Genomic DNA, 13,780 nt, shown 5'->3' on the forward strand with positions numbered 1-13,780 from the left:
ATAATGAACGCATACAAAATACTTAGACAACACGCCGCAAAGACGAAAAAAAAAAAATTGGCGAGAGAGACAACTGGGGAAAGACTGAGCTAGTTGTCTCAATGATGGTGGTGCCACCAGCCGGATTGACGGGCATTCACATAGCTCTTCAGGCCCTCGCGCTGCGAAATGGACTGATGGGATGGAAAGAGATGGGGTCCGCTCGTCTCGTAGTTGAGGCCGTTGTGCTGATTGAAGACATATGCCTTGGGCACCTCCACTCCGGTCGAAACACTGACGCTGGAGATACTCTGTCCCGGTCCAGCGGAAGGAGCTGCTGCGGGAAGATAGTTGCGACTAGGAGGCGCTGGCGCCCAGCTGGTTGAGAGTTGCGGCTTCTGGGGCAATCCAGCGGGACGATAGGGCTTATAGATAGGTGGAGCGACCGGCAACGACGGCTGCTGAGGCTGCTGCTTGGGCAAGCTGACCGAATTTGAGGGACCATAGACATTGTTCCTCAAGTCGCAAACGGTGTTGTCGATGAGAGCGCCAAGTGGGGCGGTATAGATGCGGAAATTGACATCGTTATAGTCCAGATCGGAGAGCAGGAAGACGGGCATACGATCGGAGAGTACCCAAACATTCTTGTTCTCATCAATCTTGACGTCCGCCGGGAAGACCAGGCCCACATCGTCGCGATCGACAATGCCATGGAACTGTGGCGTATAGGGCATCGACGAGTGCCAGCATCCGATGGCATTCTGGTCGATCAAATTGAACAGTTCGATGCCATCATCGCTCATCACGCGGGCTGTCGTGTGGGCATTGGGTCCGCGCTCATCCAAAGCAAGGAAATCGTGATAGCTATCCTCGGTGCGTGACTCGTCCCTTAGAATGCGCGTGGACACCGCAAACTGGCGATGGCTGGCCAAGGGGCTAAAGTAGAGAGTGCGATAGCCATCGGAACGGATGGGCGACAGGGCCATGCCAAAGATGCCCTCCTCGCCCCACTGGAAGTTTAGGCCAGCGATGTTGTAGTCGCCGCGCAATGGATCCGGGAAGAAGTAGGAGTGAGCCGAGAAACGCCAGGATTTGTTCAGCTCCCAGGAATACGTGATCAGGCCGTAGCCCAGCTCATCGGAGAAATATGCCATAGCATCGTCGCAGGTCTTGCCAATGTCCACAGCGATGTTGGCAATGAATGTGTTCGGATTTGTGTCTTCGGGGCGGAGCTCGTAGCGTCGGATTCTCGTATTTGTGGTCAGATCGAAGACGTTCACAGCGTACGGGCACGGATTGGTCGTGGTATTGCCAATGCCCACGGTGCCCGTGTCCAGCACCCAGAGACGACCGCACTCATCTACCTTGATGCGATAGGCTGTCGTGATGCTGTTTGCGCAATCGCCAGCCGTATTGCTGCGCCAATCCGGAAATGGTATGAGCTCCGGTGAGCCTGTCAGACTGTGATCCATATTGATGTAGGTCAATGTGGCCGGAATGCCTAAAAGAATAGGCCAAAAAGTTAAGCATATTCACTAATTATTATTAACCTTAAAATATTTAACTAGAGAAGACATTTACGGAGCCTTGAAAGCTCCAATCAAGCAGGTGGGATCTATGGATCAACTGCAAAGCATTTCAGACAGTCATCTCTATGCTCATTACGGGTAACTCCTTGCCATGCTATGGTAAGTCAACTCGAATGAAATTTGGCTATGAAAACTTGACAATTTCACAAGTTTTTATATAATTTTCAGCGGTCGAAACAGATGCACTTAAGCCAAAAAAACTGAAGTTGGCTTCAAAATGCAACTTTCTAGTCGGCTAACGATTGATGTGCTATGCGCTGGACATCAATCTGTTAGACAGTCAGTTAATCAGTCAGTCCGTGAGAGTCAATCAACTGCTGTGTGTGATATGAGACGTTGTCAAGTGAGTCGAGGCAACTTTTTCTTAGCTAATGCGCAAACTCCTCTACTCCACTCAAATTAAAAGATAGCAATTTCCGTTGTCATTAGCCACTGCATCATATCATCATCATCGCCATCATCATCGTCATCGTTTCCGCTCCAGTTGACAAGCGCAACTTTAACCAGTTGCTGCTGGTTGCGGGCGTGCGCGACATCGCTGGCACTTGTCTTGGCTAATTCTATAAGTGGCATCGACCTACGTCTGTCCTCATAGGCATTGCCTCAGCCAACGGCTGACAGCCGACAGCTGGTAGCCGACAGCCGACAACTAACAGCTTACAGTTAACCCCCTCGTCCGCCCACAGGCAATTTACGAATGCATTTGCAAAACGCGAGCTTGAATTTGCAACATTTCACAAATCCAATTGCAGTTAGCTAATTCGTTTTAAGTCTTAGTTTCCGATTGAAGTTGCTTTTCGTTTACTCACAGTTGAGCCAACTTAGAGTATGTAGAACATTGACGGTCTTAGAATGAGGAAATGCTATTGAGAAGAAGCGATGGCCATGCATTCATTAGTTACATATTTTAGAAATCGATAAATATCGTTTTTCAATTCTTATTATTAAAACGGAATGTAAAAGATTTAGATATATATATATGTATATTGTTAAATATTTGGTAGAAATCGATAATTATCGATATTTCCTTAGGCTTTTCATTAAGAAGTTCGTAGCCATGTTTAGGCATAGAGTATAGTGTTTAGATCTTAAATATTGGCATTGCTCGAATATAATTGAAGCCTTGCAAGACTTCCAGTCGGTGGATATAGAAGAAGTCACTGCTTAAGTAGTTCTATTGTATCACTTGCCTAGTACTATTCACATATATATATATCAAAAACTGTTAAACGCAATCGATCTAATCATCTGTCATGGAATCTGCATTAAGTTTGGCTTTCAGCAAATCTTTGCCACTTCACCAACTCAAACTCAATCTGGAATGTCTCGCCCGATGTTTGTGTAATCTGTTTCGTGTGATGACAAATGAATACCCTGTTCACTTAACAGCATAAACAACTTTATTTTGTAGCGACTGCATGCATGTGTCAGCTGCCTGTCAGACTCGATGCATAATTGTGTCCATCCGTCTGTCTTTCGGTGTTTCGGTTTGTAACGCTGATCTGGTTATATTTCTCCGCTCTGTGGACCTGTTCCCATGCATTATAAACAGTAGCGCAATGAGCGCATTTTAATAAACATTAATTTTGGTCGCTTAGCGCGTTTGCAAGTGGTTAAAAACCAATGAATTTACCATTAGCCAGATAACGCTGTCTCCCTCTTCCTCTCCCCCTCTCCATCTATCTCGCTCTCTCTCCCTCTCTCTCGCCCTCTCTGTCTCTCTCACTGTGTGTGTTCGGATTTCCAGTATGTCAATTGCAATGAGCGATCATTGGCGAGCCAAAAGGAGGCGCATTGAGACATTCAGTAGCTGTTGATATCAATTTGTAATTCAATGGCTCCAAGCTCATTGAAATTGCAAAAAAGAAGAAAAAATTAATCGAATCGAATCGAATCGAATGGAATTGAATCGAATCGACATGCCGCACTAATTATAATTATTTATTTATTTATTTTTGGTTGTTGAATCGGATTCGAAATCCGTTTTCATTAGATCGTAAATTATGTGGGAAACGAATTTGATTTGCAATTTGCCGATTTGATTCGCGTTCAGTTCTGAGTAAGTTCCTATGGGAAATGTGTTGCCCAACACTGGCCAGCTCTTGTATAATTCACAATAGCAAACGATTTCGTTACTTAGTTAAGCCTCGAAAATGAACGAATTTCCATGTGACTTCAACACTGCTTCATGCCAATTAGCCGTATTGAAACTTTATAGAGTTTTGAAAAGAAAATTATTCAAAAATATGGAAATGGAAAGAAAATTATTCAAAAATGTGCCGTTATTTATAGCGCTGATTTCCTCACTTTCCGCAGCGAAATATTAAGATGTCAATCTATATAACGTCAATGTTCGCCAAGCACATATCGTTTTGCAACACAGGTTTTTGCTTTTTTTCCACATTAGTCGTGAAATCCTTAAAAATCACACAAAAACTAGATATGAAAAGAGACTAGCGACAAATTCAATCTTTGGCTAACAGCTTTCGTTTATCAGCACTTTTTGCTTGTTAAGCTTGAATGGAATGTGAATTAGGCTTAAGATATTTGCATTCAACTCATTCAAGTTGTCAAACCGAAAATATTTCCATTCAACATAATTAAGTTTGCTATGTAAAAGTTGTATTGTGTAATAACTTTTGTTGACCAACACTCGACTGTATCCATGGATAAATGGCTGAAAATATAAAGCTATCTGGTCTAATATGGGAACTCGCCGTTCTTTGGCCAATTGACAATCGCATTGTGATTCATTCTTTGTTGACCAACAGCAACACCTTTCGAAGGGCTTGAAGTTGATTGATTTGTTAATGTTTCAATGACCCTTTCAATGGGTCCAATTGTGGTGGATAGACATAGAGAGGCCAGGCACTTGGCTACCTGGCAATACCTTTTGACTGTCAACTGACTGCAGCCGCTGCTATTGTGGGCTACGCACTTTACTTAAGATTAGCTAATTGATTTGCTTTTAAACCGCATTTTGCGGATTAACTTTCGCTCTTTGCGGCGCCGAAACTCCATTGAAGCCTGTGCGCCCACTCGGCACTTGGCAATTGGCTTTTGATTTGGCCGACCTTCTTGGCCCGTTGCCAACAGTGCCATTCCAATATTCATAATGTTCATATTCAAATGCCATTCTTCGAATACAGCTCAAGGCTGTGCTCAAGTTGTAAAAGCTAGAAAGCTGCTAATCGATAGCAGCCTAGCCATTGTCAAAGCTATAAAGTTTTCTTCTTATGTTGCATATGGAAATAGCTTAGATCTGGATTAAACTAAGTAACTTAGATTTAAGAGAGTCTGAAAATGGAGGTTTTAAAATGGAAGATGAAAGTTGCAAGATTGAAGATGGAAAATGGAAGATGGAAGATGGAAGACTATGAATGAAAGATGGAATATGAAGGATTATGAATGAAAAAATAAATATGAAGGATTATAAATGAAAGATGGAAGGTGAAGGAATGAAAGATTGAAGATGAAGGATTATGGTTGAAGATGAAGGATTATATTATATGAAAGGTTGAAGAATGAAGATGAAAGCAAACAGACAAAAAATTCAGATGACAAACTCAAGATGAAAGATGAATTATACAAAATAATCCAAAAATTCAGATGACAAACTCAAGATGAAAGATGAATTATACAAAATAATCCAAAGATAATACACAATTCGAAAGTCTAGAATGAGATTTTCTTCCCTTATTTGATCCATAAGATTTGCTATAGATGCTATAGATTGAGATTTTACTTCAAAGTGAAATCGAATACTTCAAGTAGACTTTCTTATATATATATACTGTATGTATATATGTATGTATACATATTTGTGTAGGAAGCCATCAAGAGCTTGTTATTCGAATATGAACTTGTGCAATTCAAGTTCGTTTTCCCGATATTTCCTTGACCATTTGGTAAACCAATTGTCATATCGTGCAGAACCAACCAGAAAAAAGCGAAACAAACAAACAACTCAAGAGCGCATTATTCAACTATTCAAACTTGTTGCACTCGAATGCAGCTCCAACTCTCACTTGGAGTCGAAACGCAGCTAATTGTTTACTATTGCCATTTAAGTATATTTCGTTTTTATTGGTTTTTCTTGTTTTTCTTTTCATTTGTAGCGGACTTCAAGGCTGTGATGAAGCCTTCGAAATTTTCTTGTTTTTATTTTATACATAAATTGGCTTCTCATAAATTTGCTTTATTGCTATGCAATTCACGTTAGAATTTGTTGTTAATTAAATTTTGTTTAACCGAATTGATTTTCACTTTTAAAGCTGAGCTGAGCGAAAGAAAAACTTGAGCTAAAAATATTTTCAATTTTGTTTTCACTTCAAAACACTTTAAGTTTATTAACAAGCTTTATAATATAAATTGATTGCATTTGATTTATATTTTTGAATATTTTAAAATTATTTTTAATAGTTAAATAGCTCATTGAATGAAACGATAATTTAACTTAAATTTAAACTCCTTATTTTTTAAAATTTGAGTTGATTGCAATTTAGAGTGGGAAGAAAAACTTTAGTTAAAAAATGTTAAATTTTGTTTACACTTCAAAACAATTGAAATTTATTAAAACTTTAAAATATAAATTGATTGCATTTGATTTATATTTTTGAATATTTTAAAACTCTTTTTATGTTTTAAAATATAAATTGATTTCATTTGATACACATTTGTGAATAATTTAAAACTCTTTTCAATGGATTAAACAGCTCTTTTAATGAAACAAAATTTAACTAAAATTTAAACTCCTTATTTATGAAAATTGGAGTTGATTGCAATTTAGAGTGGGATATTCACAAGATTTTTAATTTGAATATGAAATCTAATTTGTGAGGCACTAATTGAAGGATTTCTTGCATATCAATCAAGTTAAAATATTTTTTATTAAATTTGAAATCTTTTGAAAGTCGTTTTGAGTGCGCGTGTTGCAATTGAAGATAACAGATCGCCTGGGAGCCAATTATATATTCATAGCATCACAAGAAAAAAGTAGGCACTTGGCTAGGCACAGGTGTCAATTAGCTAAGCAGGTTGCCTTAATGACATACACAGAGCGCGTTGCGTCAATCAGGCAATCAATTTGTTGATCAATCGAACATGTTAATTGAGCGTAAAACAAGTGCGAAACACAGCCAAAGCGGACAAAAAGAGATTTTTGCTTTTTGGCAAAACTAATGAGGCCCAAAATGTTTGATTGATTGATTGATTAATTGATGTACATAGCCGTACTCACCATCGCGCCAGCGCGGAACGGTGACAAACAGACGATTGCCGAAGTGTTCGATGCCAACGGGCAGTGCATTCTGGGGTATGTAGTCGCCGCTGGCTATGGCCTGCTCCTTGAGCCTTTCGCTGGGAAAGGCGAAGTCCAATTGGTTCCAGCTGTAGCGCTCCTGCAGCTTGTAGGCGGCGTGGGCGTGGCCAGTCAGCAGGAGCAGCAGGCCGAGCAGGCAGAGTGGCAGACGAAGGGCCGACATGGCGTATGCGCAATGCAGCTGATGGAAGTTACGAATACACACAACTACACTGAACAAAAAAAGTACTAATATGTATATGTGTCTGGGCAGAAGGCGTTGGTGTCCTTTGTTGTGGGCGTGGCTTGGATTATGCTTAGCTTTGTTTAGCTTAAATCTCAGCTCGAGCGGCTGGCGCGTTCACGACTGTTGGCCATAACTTTTCGCTCACGTTTTATATAAACTTATTTTTGCAGTCGCAGCATTAGCAGCAGCCGCAGCAATGGCAGCAATGGCAGCAGCAACAGTTGTTGCCGCTGCGGCAGCAACAGTTGCCGAAGGCGCATACGCGTGGCTTCCTCTTCGGCAGCAATCGGCCGGCTCGAGCGGCTTAGCTCTCGCTGTGCCATTGTCTTATGCTACCATGATTGATTTTCACGCATGTTTAGATAAGTCCCCCACCATCCCGCATTTGCCCCCGTCGATGACCGCGCCTCCTGCACCTCTGCCGCCCGCCCCCTGCTGACAGCTGTAGTTCCGTTTAATGAATTTGCTTTTAATCAAATCGGCTCAGTAAATATAAAAAGCTACCCGTGACCCAACTGACCAGCAGCGCCGAGTCGGATTTCGAATTCGGATTCGAGTTCGACTTCCAATTCGAGTTCGAATTCGCCTTCGCCGACGCCTTTCGCTGCGTTTTTTTTTGTAATTTAATTGGCCTCAAAAAAAGTTTCTCGCAATTTTGGGTTTTGTTTTTCATTTCGATGATTCAGAGCCGAGGGTCAAATGCGCAGAGTTTCCGCCTAAAGCGTGCGTAATATGTAAATACCCTAGAAATCAGGTATATCAGCTAGAGCGGAAGGTACAGAGAAAAGCTATAGATGATAAGTCGAGGTGTATTTAACTATCTAGCATTTATAACAGTAAATGAGTCTCTCTGTCTCATCATCTCTCTCAGTCTCTGTCTCTGTCTCATCATCTCTCTCTGTCTCTGTCTCCATCTCTATCGTTGTCTCTGCATCTCTGTCGCTCTCTTTCCTTCTCTCTCTCTCTATTTGACTGTCTCTTCGTCTCAGTCTTTCTTCTTTATTTATTTATCTTTCTCTGTCCCATTCTCTCGCTCTCTTTCTCTCTCTGTCTCTCACACTGTCTCACTCTATCCCTTCTTTATGTCTTTGTCTCTATTTCCCCCTCTCTCTCTCTCTCTCTCTCTCTCTCTCTCTCTCTTTCTCTCTCGTCATTATCTATACATCTTTCCCTTTGTCTGTTTATCTCGCTCGGCGGCCTATATATCTATATCTTTATCCCTATCTATGTCTCTGTCTCTTTCTCTTCCCACTTCGGCTCTGTTTCTATCTATCTTTTTTTATCTGTTTGCCTTTGTCTGTCTCTCAAGGCAATCATTTTCAGATGCTGTTGATCTATAACTTAAGAATTCCGAAAACTTACATACGAAACAGTCGGTAGTCACGCGAAAGGTAAAATTTAATATCAATTCAGTCGAAGCTTAATCGGCTATATATATATCCAATAAAAGATCGGCTCTCTGTACAATATCCATAGACAAATGGTATTCTACACACACGAAATTTTCTAACGACTTTCATATTCTCATCTGATCTAATGAAAGTTTAGTTCGAGCTTTAAATATCAAATTACAGTGAATCTTGTTCACTCATTGAACTCGAGCTATCGGTTGAAAGGTAAGTTAATGCCAGCCTATTCTGGTGCAGAAATCCTGCTTCAGGAACCACGTCTGGATTCTGTAATTTAGAGCTGGATATAACAATTGAACAATTTAGCTTAAGTTCTGATTATTGTCAATGTCTATGCTCTAATATAGACTTCCAACTCCATCAAGTGCAGAGTATTTAAAGTGGATTGTTCTGCACTTCGATATTTCTGCGCTTGGCACATGGCAAATAATGTAGACCATAATTGCTTTTGGGCAGTTTTTAGGGCAGGTCTGTGTTATTTTATTTTTTTTCTGTAGTCTTATGCAGGTGCCTCCGCCAAAGTTTGAATGTCTCGGGCATTACTCAGCATTTTATGCGTGTTATGAGCGAAGAAACTATATTTAGCTAGTTGTATTATGTTCAAAGAGTTAAAAACCAATTCGATTGGCATCCATTTTGACAGCTTTTCCGCTGCATGAAGTCTGGCAACGGATACATTGTATCCGAAGTCCGGGCTTAGCTTAACCGGAATCTGTTTCAAGCTGTTTGCCGAAGGACGTTGCCGACTGTCGATCGTATTTTTATTTCACTCTTTTGATATTTTTGCAGCTGCCAAAATGCAATTGGCAAATGCAATAATAGCCACAAGGCGATACGTAATACGCATTTGCGTGGCATGCCCCAAAACAGCAGCAACATGAATTAAGCCGCAGCAGCTACCTCGTTGCGTGGTGCGCGACGCACGACGCGAGACGCGTGGTGCGTGGTGCGTGTGGCTCATTAGGTGGCGGGCTGGTTGGCTTGTTGGTTGGTTGGCTGACTGGCTGGCTGGCTGTCTGTCTGGCTGGTTGGCCACTTGCCCTGCTAACCACCGCAACGGCGGCAAGTGTGGCGCGCTTGTGCATGCAAATTGCCACATAAATAACAAGCTCATTTCTTGGGCCTTTGCATGTTTAAGAATGCCATTTGACTCTTTATATTGCAAATCTAGAAAAAAAACTGGAATGCTGTAGACCCATACACTGTATGCAACATGTTTTCACATACATGTGTGCATGCATAACCAATATAACGCAGACCGTTTTCAATCTGTCTGAAATAAGTATATGTATATTCTGTTTCATGCATTTGAAACTTCATCTGGCAGCTTCTATTACTGAAAAAGTATCATCCTCATTGTTCTTGTCATTAATAATACTTTTATTGTTGCCATTGTCATTGTCCTTATCATTAGTTGTCATTGTCATTGGCATTGGCATTGTCATTGTCATTGTCATTGTCATTGTCATTGTCATTGTCATTGTCATTGTCATTGTCATTTTCATTGCCATTGTCATTGTCATTGTCATTGTCATTGTCATTGTCATTGTCATTGTCATTGTCATTGTCATTGTCATTGTCATTGTCATTGTCATTGTCATTGTCATTGTCATTGTCATTGTCATTGTCATTGTCATTGTCATTGTCATTGTCATTGTCATTGTCATTGTCATTGTCATTGTCATTGTCATTGTCATTGTCATTGTCATTGTCATTGTCATTGTCATTGTCATTGTCATTGTCATTGTCATTGTCATTGTCATTGTCATTGTCATTGTCATTGTCATTGTCATTGTCATTGTCATTGTCATTGTCATTGTCATTGTCATTGTCATTGTCATTGTCATTGTCATTGTCATTGTCATTGTCATTGTCATTGTCATTGTCATTGTCATTGTCATTGTCATTGTCATTGTCATTGTCATTGTCATTGTCATTGTCATTGTCATTGTCATTGTCATTGTCATTGTCATTGTCATTGTCATTGTCATTGTTATTGTTATTGTCATTGTCATTGTTATTGTCATTGTCATTGTCATTGTCAGTGTCATTGTCATTGTCATTGTCATTGTCATTGTCAGCCATTGTTATTGCCACTGCAATCGCCACTCTCATCATTAGCACAACCATGATCAGCATTAATACTAAGATTATCCCTATCGTCAATACATTATCCTTTACAGTATCGTCATTGAGTTAGTTCTGCCTTAGAGATCTGGTTCGCTTAGCAATGAGTCTATCAATTTAGAAAATTTGTTTCAATTGGACCACTCAAATGCTTCGCACGTATTCCGATTGACAGAGGAATTCTTCAGGAATGCCTGTGAGGCAACCATAAAGCTGCGTCTTAGCAGGCGATTATAAGTATATATGTATAAATTGATAGATAGGTCTACATGTATATCAAGCCATCACCTTATTTAACCAGCTAGTTATTTTAGAACACGCTGCGTATTTTTGTGTTGCGTCTCATTAATTAATTTAATGTGAATTATTGCGAAATTCGCTTTAATTTTCTTGTTGCTTGGTTGTTTGTTTGTTTCCCGCCATCACGTAATGCACACAACAGTAAACATAATTAATTACAAATGTATTGACAGGCAGTCAGGCAGCAACAACAGCGAATTTCAACAAAATGTAATATTAGAGAAATAACTGCCAACCGCTAAGGAGCATCGATGTATGGTGGGTCAGCTCGAAGTTGTATTCGCCGTCGAATGTGGCTGTGGATCGTTGAAGAGTGGTGCGACAAGTGCATTGTGGGGCGGGCAGGGTGCTGGCGGATGGGATATTACCAGCCAGACGATGCCCGCCTGCGATAGCATTCAATTTATTTATATATTATTTGTGTGCACTTAGTTTTTATTTATGATTTGTGCTCCGAGGCTTGTAGGCCGTCTTCCTGCTGTCGGCACCTCTGTTGGCCCGTTACACCTGCTACGCACCGTCCCGCAGCTAATAATAATTGCGACAGGCCGTGACGGCGAGATTTATTGGGAAAATGAAACCGAACGAAATTCAATATAAAAACTAGAGACAAATATAAAAACAACTTTTGATCAAAGCGATTGCCCAAAAGTCCGCTGAGACATTGAATTGTGCAGTTCGTAGGCCTTAAACTGTCTCATTTGCATCTGAAAAATGTCAGATCGGATTAAGACTTTTTTTGAAATTTGATACAAAAACAAAGCCGCGCTTGCTGCCAATTAAATACACTTTGTCTACGTCTGCAGACGCAGATTTATAAATAGATTTTGGAAAAATATATATGCCTAAAGGTGCTGATGAAATCTTGTTAGATTATGAGAATGGCTTGAACAATTGTAAGCCTTCAATGAGACTGAACGCTCGAATGTTACACACAGCAAACTGGGCTTATATGTGGCAGACGACTGAGGCTCTGCTGCACTGTGTACAAGTTACATGGATACATTATGGCCATAAGAGATCTGTAAGACATATGAGTGGCTGGATTTATGAGGTTGTGTTAGGAGCACAGTTGTTGTCAGTGCAAAAAGTGCTTTGAGTCAAGCTTACAATTTTTGTTAAAGTTAAAGATCATCATAATCATTATCTTACGATCGATTCATTCTACATAGCACAAAGCTGAGCTAAGTTGAGTAGAAGTTTTGTTTTATATAAAAGTCAAGCTTGCTGCAGTTGTATCGAGAAATCAGATCAAGGTTAGATATGGAAAACTACTCTCTATAATTTTATTTTCTATATCAAGCGAATGCATAGGGTTATCCAACAGGGGTAATAGCAATGGCACAAGTAGTTTTCATACGATATACGTTCGTTTTGATTCGATTTTCAAACAAGATCCATGCCATTAGGCATGGAAGCTTCCATCATTCAAGTCGAGTGTAATTCTTTATTCTAGCAATCCAAATCTACTTCTCTGGCCTTATTCAATGCTGCTTGCTAGGACTGTTGCTCGGCATACAGATATTCAGCACCTTGTGCCAATCTCCAGCCGGATGCTGGCTTAAGATCAAAAGAGTCTACTCTTGCTCTAGCATTTCAAGTGTGTGAAGCACCGCTGGTGGCTGGGATGGCTGACTTCGCGATGAATATCTCTTGGCTATTAGCGCACATTTGTCAGGCGTAAGAGGATTTATTTCTAATGAATCTTACAGTATATTTGAACAGCTAGATCCATATTGATAACTTAAGCAGCTGCGGAAATACGGTTATCGAGAATGGTCTCCCAAAGTAGATCATTGTCAAGTCTTTGATATATATATATACATATGCGTATCTGCATATATCCTGGATTACATAATGCTTGGCAAAACTGTAGTATCCGAACTCGCATCTGCATATGGCGCGGAAATGTCAATTTAATTGGATTTGAAACAATTTAATAAAATCATAACTAATAGGAGTTCAATGTCGTTTCGATTTTTGATTTAATTTGAGCAGCTTGAGTAGCTGGTCCTGGGATAATTAAGTTTTCTCAGCTATTGATTTTAGTTAGCAATGGCTTCATTTGAATGTGGGGAGCCGTCAAGCTGGCTCAAATCACAGCTAATGGTGGCTGAAAGTCTTTTAGTTAGGCAATCAAGTTTTTCGCTTACTTTTTTCCTATGGATTGTTTGCGACTGCTGTTGTTGTTGCTGCTGTTGACTTTTTGGGGCGTCTCTCATTATCTTGGACTGTAAATGGCAATGCGTGCACATTTTCCGCGTCGAGGTGGCGTGGACAACTGGAACTGGAACCAGTTCCACAGATGCCAACGGTTCCCATTGCCCGTTACGCCAAGTTCAATGTCAATGGCCGTGACATGAGTTGTGCATGGGTGTGCTTGTGTGTCTGTCCCTCTGTGTGTGTCTGTGTGTGCTGTGTGTATTTCGACGTGTTTCACTTTGTCTCTGATTTATTTGTCTGTTCATTTCTCGATGCTGTTGTTGTTGCTAGTTAGTTAGTTTTTTGTTTTATTTTGTTTTGTTTTGTTTTGAGCAAAGCAACTGCTACATTGTTACGTCTTGTTCCGAGATTTCCTGCTCCGATCCGAATGCTAATGAACGGCCTGTTGGCCAGACCAATGAGGAGCTAAAAACACACACTAAAATAACAACAAAAAACACCAGAGATTTGGCCAACTGCTGCATTACCACACACCCCACTCCACACACTCTACACACCACACACACAACGCACACTAACAAGCAACTTCAGCACTTATGGCAATCGTCGTGGTTGTGTCAACGGTGACAAACTTGTCGCCAAATTGGTGGAAATTGATTGCATTAGC

The 13,780-nt window shown here is 40.5% G+C and overlaps 1 protein-coding gene across 1 annotated transcript; it reads right to left on the reverse strand.

Moving 5' to 3' along the window:
* Positions 1–41: 41 nt before the first annotated feature.
* LOC111598116 (protein yellow) lies at positions 42–7,224 on the reverse strand. Its single transcript, XM_023313169.2, has 2 exons — positions 6,808–7,224; positions 42–1,480 (listed from the first exon to the last, which is right to left on the reverse strand). Exons 1-2 carry the CDS (start codon positions 7,049–7,051, stop codon positions 99–101), a joined length of 1,626 nt encoding a protein of 541 aa, XP_023168937.2. The 5' UTR covers positions 7,052–7,224; the 3' UTR covers positions 42–98.
* Positions 7,225–13,780: the final 6,556 nt, after the last annotated feature.

Source organism: Drosophila hydei, unplaced genomic scaffold (genome assembly GCF_003285905.1).
Source record: "Drosophila hydei strain 15085-1641.00,03,60 unplaced genomic scaffold, DhydRS2 tig00000090-arrow-arrow-pilon, whole genome shotgun sequence".
Lineage (NCBI taxonomy): Eukaryota > Metazoa > Arthropoda > Insecta > Diptera > Drosophilidae > Drosophila > Drosophila hydei.